The sequence below is a fragment of the Monodelphis domestica genome, chromosome 1 (genome assembly GCF_027887165.1).
Source record: "Monodelphis domestica isolate mMonDom1 chromosome 1, mMonDom1.pri, whole genome shotgun sequence".
NCBI classification, from domain to species: domain Eukaryota; kingdom Metazoa; phylum Chordata; class Mammalia; order Didelphimorphia; family Didelphidae; genus Monodelphis; species Monodelphis domestica.
Window position 1 is genome coordinate 192362384 of NC_077227.1, and position 13861 is coordinate 192376244.

Sequence of the window (13861 nt, forward strand, 5' to 3'; positions counted from 1 at the left end):
ATCAAGTAAAATTCAAATGAAGAGATATGAGAAGACATCCCCAACCAATCCCTTTATAGAAGTAGGAAATTCATAAGTATTACACATTTACATTTTTTCAAAGTACTGATCAGTTCTACTGACTATTTTTTTCTTTCTCTAAAAGTATTCGTCAAGGAGATGGCTCCTTATAAAGTGGCCAGATACTTGAGATAACTCCAACGATGTAAGAAAGAAAATATCAGTAAAATTTATTTAAAATGCTTATCATTCCTATGTTATTATTGGATATATCTATTGTAATTCTCCCTCATTTTCAGGCTGTGAATGTCATGAACTTTCTATTTCTCGGTTGCCAATGAAAATGTAATCCATTCCAAAGGCTTGATCATTTTTTCAAGGTATGAAGAAATAAATTCCTTGAGCTTCTGCAAAGGTTTGCTACTTTGCTACAAAGTACAACCTCTTTCCTGAGGAAAATTAATTTAAAATACTATATAATTTGATTTTTAATATCAATTTTTAATATTCCCTTCTCTGCCAATGATCATCTCTTGCACTAGTTCAAAAGATTTTTCTCTGAAATTTTTCTTAGAAATGCCATTGTATTACTAATCTAACTTCTAAATTGGGATGGACCTCATCTAACAGGGAATTTGAGCCTCTTCACTTGATAGCCAGGATCTAACTTTAACCAATACTCCTCAGGAGTGATGAGTTTTTGCCTTTGGTCTCCCTCAATAAGGTTAGGGGGGAATGGGCTCATGAAGATGAAACCTGACAAAATTGAGGTGGCCTAAAATCTGATCAAGTCATTTTTTTCATTTCATCTCCTTTGATATAATGACGTGGTAATACAAAGGAGCTGAGAACTCTTAGTTTACCTCCTCATTAGGTACACATCAATTAGAACTACATCCTTCCTGTTCACGAGAGGACCCAATAATAAATTCTGAGAAATACAGCAGTAGCATAAGATAACCCAGGACTCTGAGTCTCTGCCTTTGGTTACTAAAAGATACCACTGACCATTGATGAATTATTGCTACTCTAGTCAATAATTTGAAGTTTCATACCCCGAATCTCATCTGCTAGAATTTTATTTGTAACATTCCTCTTTGAATTTGAAAATAAGAAGGGAGATAGCATATTTAAAACCAAAGGTTACTACTGGTCAAGCCTTTGAGTAAGTACTTGTGGGATATGGATTCCTAATTTTTATTTTATTTTTATTTATTTATTTATTTTTTGAAAAATGTATTTAATTAATTAATTTAGAATATTTTCCCATGGTTACAAGATTGCTGTTCTTTCTCCCCTACCCCTAAACCCCTCCCATAGCTGACACACAATGGGTTTTACATGTGTCATTGATCAAGACCTATTTCCATATTATTGATATTTGCACTAGGGTGATTATTTAGAGTCTACATCCCCAATCACATCCCCATTGACCCATGTGATCAAGCAGTTGTTTTTCTTCTGTGTTTCTACTCTCACAGTTCTTCCTCTGAATGTGGATAGTGCTCTTTCTCATAAGTCTCTCCGAATTGTTCTGGATCATTGCATTACTGCTAGTAGAGAAGTCTATTACATTCCATTGGACCACAGTATATCCATCTCTGTGTCTAATGTTCTCCTGGTTCTGCTCCTTTCACTCTGCATCAATTCCTGGAGGTCATTCCAGTTCACATGGAATTCCTCCAGTTCATTATTACTTTGAGCACAATAGTATTCCATCACCAACATATACCACAATTTGTTCAGCCATTCCCCAATTGAAGGGCATCCCCTCATTTTCCAAATTTTTTTTTGCCACCACAAAGAGCACAGCTATGAATATTCTTGTACAAGTCTTTTTCCTTATTATCTCTCTGGGGTACAAACCCAGTAGGACTATGACTGGATCAAAGGGCAGACAGTCTTTTAGCATCCTTTAGGCATAGTTCCAAATTGCCTTCCAGAATGGCTGGATCAATTCATGACTCTACCAGCAATGCATTAATATGTCTCAATTTTGCCACATCCCCTCCAAAATTCATTACTTTTCTTTGCTGACATGTTAGCCAATCTGCTAGGTGTGAGGTGGTACCTCAGAGTTGTTTTGATTTGCATTTCTCTGATTATAAGAGATTTTGCACACTTTTTCATGTGCTTATTAATAGTTTTGATTTCTTTATCTGAAAATTGCCTATTCATGTCCCTTGCCCATTTATTGATCGGGGGAATGGCTTGATTTTTTGTACAATTGATTTAGCTCTTTATAAATTTGAGTAATTAGACCTTTGTTGGAGGTTTTTGTTATAAAGATTTGCCCCCCTCCCCAATTTGTTGCTTCTATTCTAACTTTGGTTGCATTGGTTTTATTTGTGCAAAACATTTTTAATTTAATGTAATCAAAATTATTTATTTTACATTTTGCATTTTTTTCTAACGCTTTCTTAAAAACTTAAAAACTTTCCTTTTCCAAAGATTTGACAAGTATACTATTCTGTGTTCACCTAATTTACTTATAGTTTCCTTCTTTATATTCAAGTCATTCACCCATTCTGAGTTTATCTTTGTGTAGGGTGTTAGATATTGATCTAAAGCTAATCTCTCCCATACTGTTTTCCAATTTTAAGTTTTTGTCAAATAGTGGATTTTTGTCCCAAAAGCTGGGATCATTGGGTTTATCATAGACTGTCTTGCTGTGGTCACTTACCCCAAGTCTATTTCACTGATCCTCCCTTCTGTCTCTTAGCCAGTACTATATTGTTTTGATGACCACTGCTTTATAATACAGTTTAAGATCTAGTACTGCTAGGCCACCTTCCTTTACATTTTTTTCATTATTTCCCTTGATATTCTTGATCTTTTGTTCTTCCAAATGAACTTTGTTATGTTTTTTTCTAATTCAGTAAAACAAATTTCTTGGTAGTTTTATGGGTATGGCACTAAATAAGTAAATTAGTTTGGGTAGGATAGTCCTTTTTATTATGTTAGCTTGTTCTACCCAAGAGCAATTCATGTTTTTCCAGTTATTTAGATCTAGTTTTAATTGTGTGGAAAATATTTTGTAGTTGTGTTCATATAGTTCCTGTGTTTGTCTTGGAAGGTACATTCCTAAGTATCTTATATTGTCTAGAGTGATTTTAAATGGAATTTCTCTTTCTAATTCTTGCTGCTGAGATGTGTTGGAAATATATAGAAATGCTGATGACTTATGTGGGTTTATTTTGTATCCTGCAACTTTGCTAAAGTTGTTGATTATTATCACTAGCTTTTAGTTGATTCTCTAGGATTCTTTAAGTAGACCATCATGTCATCTGCAAAGAGTGATAGCTTGGTCTCCTCATTGCCTATTTTAATACCTTCAATTTCTTTTTCTTCTCTAATTGGTACTGTTAGTGTTTCTAATACAATGTTAAATAATAGAGGTGATAATGGGCAACCTTGCTTCCTTCCTGATCTTATTTGGAATGCTTCTAATTTATACCCATTGTAGGTGATGCTTGCTGATGGTTTTATATATATATATATACTGTTTATTATTCTTAGGAAAGGCCTTTCTATTCCTATACTTTCTAATGTTTTCAATAGGAATGAGTGCTGTATTTTGTCAAAGGCTTTTCTGCATCTATTGAGATAATCATGTGATTTTTGTTGGTTTGCTTGTTAATATGGTCAAGTATATGGATGGTTTTCCTAATATTGAACCATCCTTGCATTCCTGGTATAAATCCCACCTGATCATAGTGAATAACCCTGGTGATCACTTGCTGGAGTCTTTTTGCTAGCATCCTATTTAAGATTTTTGCATCTATGTTCATTAAAGAGATTGGTCTTTAGTTTTCTTTCTCTGTTTTTGATCTACCTGGCTTTGGAAATGGATTCCTAGTTTTTACTGAAACCTCTCCATTTCTCAGTGTCTCAGTTTTTCATCTGTAAAAGGGAACCACTATAAAAAGGGATGTGAATAAACTATTATGTGAACAAAAGAGCCCAAAACACATGAAAAAGAGCAAATACTGTATTTAATTCAGCTTCTAGATATAATCATGGCAGGAAAACATAATTCTTATTTAATTAACTTACTGTGTCCAGAGAGGCTGATGCTCTTAAGTCAGGCAAAAATCCAACCTCCAACAGGTGGAGGAGGAAAGTTTGGTCCTCAATACCATACACACGGTCCAAGAACAGCACCATGGGTGCTTTGTGGTCAGGACAAAAGTTGGCAGCCATATCTGGCTCATTCACTGACCCATCTGATAAATACAGAGAGAATTGTCAGTATTTAAAAATATCACTGTTCTGGATGATATAAATCAAAATTGGCCCATTTTTTCTCCTCCCTCTTAATGAAGTAATAAGATCTAAAAATGATACTTTTTCTTTACCTTACATCTTTCTTGCCAAAAAGTCATCAGGCCTTATAAAAAGTTTCTTAGTTATCACTCACAGTATGTTTGGGATAGGAAAGTAAAGGGTTTGGCTTGGATTAGTGAAAAATTATGGAGGGGAAGATATTATTGTTTTAAAACCATTACTGTTTAACAGATTGTAACACTGTTAGCTGAAATGATCACTGTTACACAGTAAAGTTTAGGTTCAGGTCTACTGATTTTCTGCTTAGGGATCCATTTGATTCTGGTAGCCTCTTCTTGAGAAAACTCGCTATTTGGCTCATGCTGCTAACACATCTGATAAAGAAGTTCCACAGAAGATATTATATAACTTGTGGGAAATAACTCAAGTATTGATCAGCGGAGATTACTGGATCAAAATCTTTAATACATTATTGATTTGGTGTATGGTACCCTAAAGTCCAGTCTGGTGAAGTTGAGAACTATGTACATGGAGAGAGATATGGCTTCTAATTAACTAAGAGAAAGTTTAAAAAAAGTAGTTATAAGAGGCAAACACAAACTTTTAAAAGATGACTAGATTCTAGTATCTGCAAACCTCAAAACTACTAAGACATAATCCTTTCACCCACTTCCACATCATTCTTCTATTGCTTGACCTGAGATTTAGTCTCACCCTCAAATAGATATTGTATTATATTTCCAATCTCATTAAAATTTCTAATTTATACTTACTGTTTACTTCAATGAGGTTTTACTAGCTACCTGTGATTTAAAAAAATAACTAACATTTGGGGAGGGTGAGAGGGAGCTAAACTAGCAAGAATATTAGGTATTGCCCTTTCCTTAAGGGTGACTAGGGTTGATAGTTTTTATTCTTTAATTTATTTTGCTCCATTTTAAAATCATTTTTATATCACTAGACTATAAGTATTTGGTGTATGTTAAATAGATATATTTCCAGCCTGATACCTCTCTTGGAGACAGGCAAGTGAAAAAATAAGTACCCAAACATTATCTTCCTCTAGCTTCCCATTAAAGTGGTAATCGTAGTCTCCCTTGGTGACAAGATAGACCAGATTCTTGATATTTATCCTTGCAACATGTGGGCAAGTATTATATTTATATTAAGCATCTAGTAATAATATATAATCTACACATAAAATGAATACAAAGTAATTTGTGGGGTGGGAAGAAAGCACTAAACCATTGGGAATATCAGCAAAATCCTCTAGAACAGAGGGGTCAAACACATTCTGTTGAAGTACTGAGTTACGTTCTAACCAGATTTAAGTGTGATTGAGTAGCAAAAGAAATAAAAATAAAATAGAAAATAGAAATTGTTAATATGTGATTTTCAAAGTCAATATGTAGCTGGTATGGTTTAGTGGCTGTTGTTTCTCATTGAGTTTGGCATCACTGATTTACAAGGATGTTGAAAAAAGTTACCCAAATTGCAGATATAGTTTCTGAGAAGGGCCAAGGAGTTTTGAGGGGAGATGCATTGTAAATTAATTTTAAAAGTCACATCAGGCCTTGGGCATGAGGATATAACTTATTTTTGTATGACTTTTGACAGGACAGGGCATGGGACTATAGCATAGGCACAATGGGAGACTTGAATGCTGATCTGTTTATCTGCCCTTGAGATGTCGACAGAGCACATGGGTATTAGAAGTTCTTGTAGACAATACTCTATTTCTCTTAACCTATCTACCTTACTACAAATAACCTGGTATTTAGAGGGCAATGGAACATCTTTATCCTAATAAAAGGAAGGAATTAGTAGTTTTTAATTTGGGAGGAAATGAGGAAAACTGTATATGTTATAAAAAGATTGGATGCAAATTAATGTGGAACACCTAAGAGAGTGTGAGCATTATAGGAAAAAACCCAAAAGATTTCTCCACTTTGTGGTTTCTACCAATCAAGTAAATTTCTAAGGGAAAGCCTTGAAAAAAATTTTAGGCCCACTCTTAAATTATATGCTCATGAGCTTTAAATAAATTATCTTGATACCATTACCTTTGTTAAGTGTGGGCAGTTTCAAAGCGATACTGATAATTCCAACCAAATCTTCTGTGGGGACCAGGGAGCGAAGAATTGATCTGATTCGAATGGCTTCCCCTTTTCCTGTTTGGATAAGCTGTCAATACAGAAACTGACAATAAGCTTAAAAGTGTATTCCCTATGCCCATCCCTTAATTTTGCCCCTATTTCCCATTTTATACACATAGGACTAGGATAAAGTATCAAACTGTTCTATTTATAAACTTTCATGCTACGCAATTATGACCTAATGGGACCATAGGTAAAAACAAAACAAAACAACTTGAATAAAATTGAAATAGGAAATGTACTTGATGGAATACTGAGCCATAAGAAACAATGAGCATATTAAAAAAAAACCTAGAAAGAACTACATGAGATAATCATGAATGAAATGGGTAGAATTGAGAATACTATAGATTTAATATTTGAAGAATAACTTGTGAATGTTAACCCCAGAAAATGAATTGAACAATGGAAACATGAAAGACATAATCTGTAAATATACATATGTTTTCTGGGTGATGCCTTCTGTTATGGTTAAATTAGATCTTGTATTGATTATGGCCAGTTGGTGTTGATTAGGATTCTGCTAAAGCTAAAGTTGTTAGGATCTAGCTAGTAAGAAGGCAGTAGATGAAGTTAGATGGAGACAAATTACTACAAAACCTATTTATTTAAAACTATTAGAATATCAGAGAAAGAATACGGAAATAGAAATCGATGGGAGATATGCTATCCTAAAACTAATAATTCTAACAAACCCTGAACCCCTCTGTCCCTCATGGGACTTTCTTCTTACCTGATGAAAATCAGGCCTGACTTAACTATACTAACTGTCTAAAGATAATAATCTAACTTACTAAATCTATTCTAATTTATAAATCTTTTTATCTCCTTAAACAAATGTATAAATTTCACAGCTGCTCTCTCCAGTTAGAGATCCACCTGCCTGTCAGTTTTCACAGACACTGCTCTCTGGTGCCACCTGGAGTTGAGCTCCAGGTACTCTCCAATCTTCCGTAGATATATAGATGTTTTACAAAGATGTCTACCACCAAATCTTCAAAGATAGAAAGAGAAAATTTCCGACCACCTACTCCTGGGAGGAAACTCCCAAGCATGAGGGTTCTCTGGGAATTCTTCTTAAGGAACCCCAGGAAGATTCTTCTCTTTCCCTAAGTGGAAATCCTCTCCCCCTGTTCTTTAATGAATCTAATTAACCAATTAATTCTTTTACTTCTATGATATGGAAAGGGGAGGGAGAGGCTGAGGTACTGAAAAACAAATTTTGTTAATAAAAAAAGATCCTAGGGAAACTTTGATCCTATGAATATGGACTATAATGGGGGAATTAAATTCACATTTTGAGTATTTTATGGTTTAGAATATGAGGTAGATATCCCACTCCCCCCCTAAATATAGAAATTTCTCGGAAAATATATAATGAGAATTAACAGTACATTGACAACTCTACCAGCATTTTCCACATCCTGGTACAACAGCTATCAAGGAACTTTAGGACCAATGAAGAGAAGCACCTTCTTATGATGATTGCAACGGAATGCACCTCCCTTAGCCAAGTGACATCTAGGATGATGCTCTAACGAGATAGGAGAATGAAGATGAAAGTGGGATCTTGTCAGGCTTGAACCCACAGAGGTGACCTGAATATCTAGACCCTACTTCAAAAACTAGGATATTAAACTTTTTAATACTTCAAAATAAACCTGAAACTTTATGGGGAAAGTGTAGTTTGCTGAAGTGACAGCAGTAAGGAATAGTCCATAAATACTGAAGAAGAATTGTCACTCAATTCTTTTTAGTTAATCTTTGCCATTCAAAGACGTCAAAACACTTCATGGTGTTTTCCATTTTTATTTTTCTAAAAGAAATACAAACAGTGTGAAATGGAGATGTATGAATAATTTGTCCCAATTCATGTAGAGAAAGAACTAGGACTACAAATCATGAATTTTGGTGCTCAGAACAATCCTCTCTCTGGTGTCACCTTTTTTCCATTTATAGCACTTGTCTTTATAGGAATGATAAAAATAGCTCATTTTATATAGCACTTTTAAAGCTTTTATTTATATTATCTCATCTTAACCTCAAATTTCTGTGAGGTAGGTTATATTATTCCACTTTACAGGTCAGGAAACTGAATTATTTGTTGTGATACTAGTTGTATCACACAACTAGTAAATGTCTGAGGTGAAATATGAATACAAATATTTCTCACTCAAAATTCAATGTGCCATACTTTGCAAGAATGTCTCTTATTTGAAAGGTCTGTGATTTGAAGAGCTTAATAAACAATTAGCCAGAGAATTAGAAAAAAACATGTTGGTAGAAACAGGAATACACATGTACACAGACTACATATGTTTATATTGCCTACAAAGCTATTAAAATTATTTAATTATAATATCATCTGCTGATCACCCTTTCTTTCTCCTCTCTGTGTTTTAGGATATCACTCTCTTCTAGTTCTCTTGCTATATATCTGATCACTCCTTCCCAATCTCTTCTGCTGGATCCTTATCCAGAACAGGCCCTCTAACTGTAGATGTCCCTCAGAGTGCTGGCTTGGGCTCTCTTCTTTTATCCCTCTATACAACTTCACTGGTGATCTCATCAACTTTGCATGGATTTAATTACCATATTTAGTTGATGATTATTTCACCTCTGCAGCATCTCTTGAATATACTCCCATCTCTTCTTTGACACTGTTACCACTCCAGTGCATTCCGCATCACCTCATGTCTGGATTATTGAAATAGTCTGCTGGTGAGTTTGCCTGCCTCAAATCTCTTCCCATTCCAATCTATCTCCATTTAACTGCTAGCGATTTTCCTAAAGCATTGGCCTAACCATGTCACTTTCCTTATATAGTTTCAAAGTTTAGTGGTTTCCTGTAACTTTCAGGATCAAATAAAAATACTCTATTTGGCATTCAAAGCCATTATAGTCTAACCCCTTCCAACTTTTCAGTCTTTTTACACCTTACTTTCAGTAATACTATTTGCTCCTGTGAAACTGGCCTTCTGGATTTTCCATTAATAAGACATTCCTTTTCTTGGCTCCAGGAATTTTATCTGGCTATCCCCCCCTTTATGCCCCTCACCCCCGCCCCATGCCTGCAATGCTATCTATTTTCAACTTTGCCTTCTGACCTCCTTGACTTCCTTTAAGTCCCAACTAAAATCCCATTCTTTACTGGAAGTCTTTCCTTCTTAATTCTAGCACCTTCCCTCTGTTCATTATTTGCTATTTATCTTATACATAGTTTGCTTTGATTATATTTGTTTGCATATTGTCTCCTCATTATACTGTAAATTCCTTGAATACAAGAGCTATCTTTGACCTCTTTTTTCCCAGTATTTAGCACAGTGCCTAGCATGTGGTCAGTACTTAATAAATGTTTTTTGACTGATCAATGGGTTCTATTTTCCATGGATATTAAGTTGTATAAAGTAAATCCTACCTCATGTTGGTGATGAAGAAGCATATTATCTTATTTGTAGCTAAAATTGATACCAATCCCCAGACCAGAATTCTAAATCCCTTTGGAATATTCTCTAGAATAATTAGAATAACAGACAGCAAAGTAGCTATATTTGCCAATAATGAGCAAAGAAAACAACTGTTCTGGAGAATTACTAAGCAGTTTATCTCATTTATCACTTCTTGTTCTCCCTTCTCCACTAATATGATATGGAATGTTTTCTATTATTTCACATAGCTTTATGCTTTCCCAAATTAAACCATGAATGGAAGGTTCACTGGGGACTGTTTCCAATCTTTCATACATTACTCAGTGGATTTTTTCAGACTTTCCATTTTGATGGTGGCAGAAAAACCTGCTCACTTTTTGAGATGGAAAAGCAAAAATATACATACAAATTATGCCTCCTTATTCTCAGACCAATAAATTAAATTTATAATTTAAATGACACTCAACAGGGAAACTGAAGTAAAAAGCATAAAATATGGGAAAGATAATTTTCTCTGTGTATTCCAAATACTGAAAATTATTTCTATCTTTTATAATATTAGGTAAGGTATGTACTTATAAAACCAAGACTTAAACCTATATGACCCTGAAAGAATTTTCCTCCAGGTAGTTTCTTTTTTTCTTTTTAAACCCATACCTTCTGTCTTGGAGTCAATACTGTGTATTGGCTCCAAAGCAGGAGAATGGTAAGGCCTAGGCAATGGAGGTTAAGTGACTTGCCCAGGGTCACACAGCCGGGAAGTCTGAGGTCAGTTTTGAACCTAGGACCTCCCATCTCTAGGCCTGACTCTCAATCCACTGAGCAACCCAGCTGCCCCCAGGTAGTTTCTATATTAGATGTTTGAATACCATCGATGAATATATTCCAAAGAAAATCAAATAAAAACAAAACAAAGACAAAAGCAACCCATACCCCAAAGCTCTCATCCTAAACAAGGCACTGTTAGTTGAGATGTTCTATAGAATCTCCTGCTTGGAAAGAATTAAATAAACTTAGAAGGAGAGATGATTTTTTCATTTTGAGATTGTCTTAAGGATTTGTAACATTTTGCCAAAAAAGAGGTAAGATGAGGCATAATTCAGTGATACTTTTCAAAACAAAAAGTATTGAGAAACCACCTAATATATAGGAATACCCTACATATAGAAATCTCCCCAGAGAGCAACTAAATCAGATATTATGAATGAAAAGTATCTTTGGATTTAGCTGTGATTCTAAAGCCAAGAATCATGAGGAAAGCATGTTAGCAAAATGAATAAAATATTAATAAAATTACATTTAGAAAAAGTATAGTGCTTCTCTTTTGGGTCTCTTGTGGTTCATCTAATGGACTCCCTACTACTTACATGCATTTCAGGTGCACAGCGTCCCAGGAGGTCTATAAGAGCTGAATAAAATGACATGATTGAATTGCCCATATGCACAATCTCCTCTTCACTGTCATCTTCCTCTGAACTGCTGAGAGAAAACCAAATACAATGGAGGTATTAGGTGGTCTGGAAAGCAATAAATCATATTTTCCAAGGAAAAAGGAAGTTTAGATAACTATTTTCTATAAAAATTTTTTTCATGTTACACCTAGGTGAGAGTCCATGCAATGATGAGCTAAGCTTCCAAGAATACTCTCATTTAAAAGAGTCTCTAATTTCCAAATATTAGGAATGTAGTTATAGTAATTATTTCTCATAAAATTCAAGAAACCTAAATATTTGCTTATGCTATATATAAATGCATGAGGGTTTTTCTTTTGTGTGTGTGTGTGTGTGAAATCAAGCTTATTCTAGATTCTCAAGGATAATGTCATAATAAATTTAAACTGTAACAAAATTACATATTCAAAATTCTGACCATTTAAGTAGTATAATATTGATTATCTCCAAATCTCTTTAGCTACTAATATCAATTCTTTTCCCTTTTAAAGAGTTGTGTAGCAAAATAAATTCTGGTGTAGGAATCAGGAGACTTGAATTCTAATTCTAGCTTTAGCACTGAGAGACCTTTGGGGTAAATGACTTCATCTTTCTAAGCTAATGTTTCCTCAACCTTAAATGAAAGGATAGATCAAGATTTTCAAGGTTTTTCTTAGCTCTGAAATTCTATGATTTTAAAAACTAAGTCTTTGAACAAAGAGAAGGAATAAAAAAAAAGAGTTTCACTACTGTTTGAGGAAGTGGCAGCAGGGGAGTAAAAGTGGTATCCCCATAGCTTGAAGAGGATTTTAACTAGCAGCAAAAAAGAAAAGGACAAAAACAGAAGAAACAAAAATAGTTAATTTAGTAACTATATAATCAACCTCTGAAAATCAAGAATTTATATTAATTTCCAATTTTCAAAATCTTTTTGCTCAAATGGAACTCAACATACTTATCTAAAAATCCTCATACTTTTGACACAGGAATTAGTTATATATATATGTATATATATGCTTTTTTAAACTTCTGTGGGCCTGAGTTTGGGGCAACTGTAAAATAACAGATAATTTGTGGGCTAGATTAGATGATGTTTGATAATGAACCCATGAGGCAATATTATATGTATTATTATCCCTTCTTTATAAATGATGGAAAAGAGTAACTTTCCTATGGTTACATAGCTAATAATTGTTAGATAAGGACACTGTAGGATGACGCCTGTAGATGTGGTATAATGAACAAAACTGCCTTAGATCCTAAAAATAATTAAATGGACTAACTTTGGCATAAGCCACTTTGAAAGCAGAGAGTATTAATTAGGAAATGTGCCCTCTAACTGAAACACTGTGAATGATTATGTGGTCCTAACCCTAACCCTCTCAACTCTAAGTTATGTAACTCACTTCAAGCAAGTGTAGTAGTAGAGGCAATGAAGAATAGTTATGGGAGAAGAAGAGTGTTAGGCTTATTTGCAAGGCCCATTCTCTGGGTCATTTACCAGGATAGAATCAGTGAACATACAAAGTATTTTCATCATATTACTGAAGGACCAAAATTTTTCTAATTAGGATATTACTGATATTTCATAATTCACTAATTCCATTCATAGTATATATAAGGAGTCACCATACTCCCTTACAAATTTTAAGTGCTTGCCCAAAGCAATTCCATTTACTTACATTTCTCTCTTATATCCTTGAGAAGGAAGATCAAGGGTTGGGTTCTCAGAGATCTTAATAGCTCCTTGCATGGCTGCCAAAAGACCATTTCCTCCTTCACCCCTGAGAGCTGGTCCAAAGCACTCTGGGCGTCTTATAAGAAGCTTGACAACAACACTAGCATTTTCTTCCACACTTTCACCTGGGGAAAATAAGCACCAGTTTTTCCCTCAGATAAAAGAATGACAGAGGAATTAACTTCTTATTATTTGGTTTGGGGATATAAAATTATATTAAGTCTGTAACTCACTATATTAAGAGGTAATAATGACAGAGGGAAATAAAATGATGTTATTTATTTCCAAGAAATTATCATTCAATATATTGACAAAACTCCATTATGCGGCTCCGAATCTAACTATTTTATCTCTCCAAAAGCAACAAATAATTCATTCTACTAAATGAAAACAAAAGAATATCTAGACCTTTTTTTTAAGTCTAGGAAGGTTTTCTGAAAGGCAGTTGTTTTCACCATTGGAAGCATATAATTGTAGCTCAAACTGGTGGTTATAAGGCAAAATCATGATAATGGCATGCTTAGTTGAGTGATAGTTTTCTAACCAAATCGGATTCAAGCTTTATAAATGTTCTATTAGTCATTTCATGACTCTTCTCTAATGATATCTTAAATCATGAAATGATTTGTACACTATGCCCATTAAGAATACTTTAACTGTGTTATCACTTTGGTTTTATTTTCTGCCATATGGGCTAATTACCATTGATTATTGGTAACCAATATTTAGGTAGATACAGCTCTGAGAATTGTATTATGTTTGTAGCCTTCTCTGGATGACATGTACGATTTATATAGAATGAATCACAAAGGGTTTATTAGA

General features: G+C 34.2%; 1 protein-coding gene across 3 annotated transcripts in view; it reads right to left on the reverse strand.

Annotated features, from left to right (window-relative positions):
* The window catches only part of RYR3 (ryanodine receptor 3), a 793997-nt gene that overhangs the window by 196172 nt on the left and 583964 nt on the right, over positions 1–13861 (reverse strand). For all 3 annotated transcript variants that reach the window (XM_056810219.1, XM_056810218.1, XM_056810220.1), the window contains 4 exons: positions 12984–13164; positions 11239–11350; positions 6351–6471; positions 4057–4226 (listed from right to left, as the gene is read on the reverse strand). In XM_056810219.1, coding sequence (XP_056666197.1) covers positions 4057–4226; positions 6351–6471; positions 11239–11350; positions 12984–13164 — 584 coding nt within the window. The remainder of the gene's footprint in view (positions 1–4056; positions 4227–6350; positions 6472–11238; positions 11351–12983; positions 13165–13861) is intronic.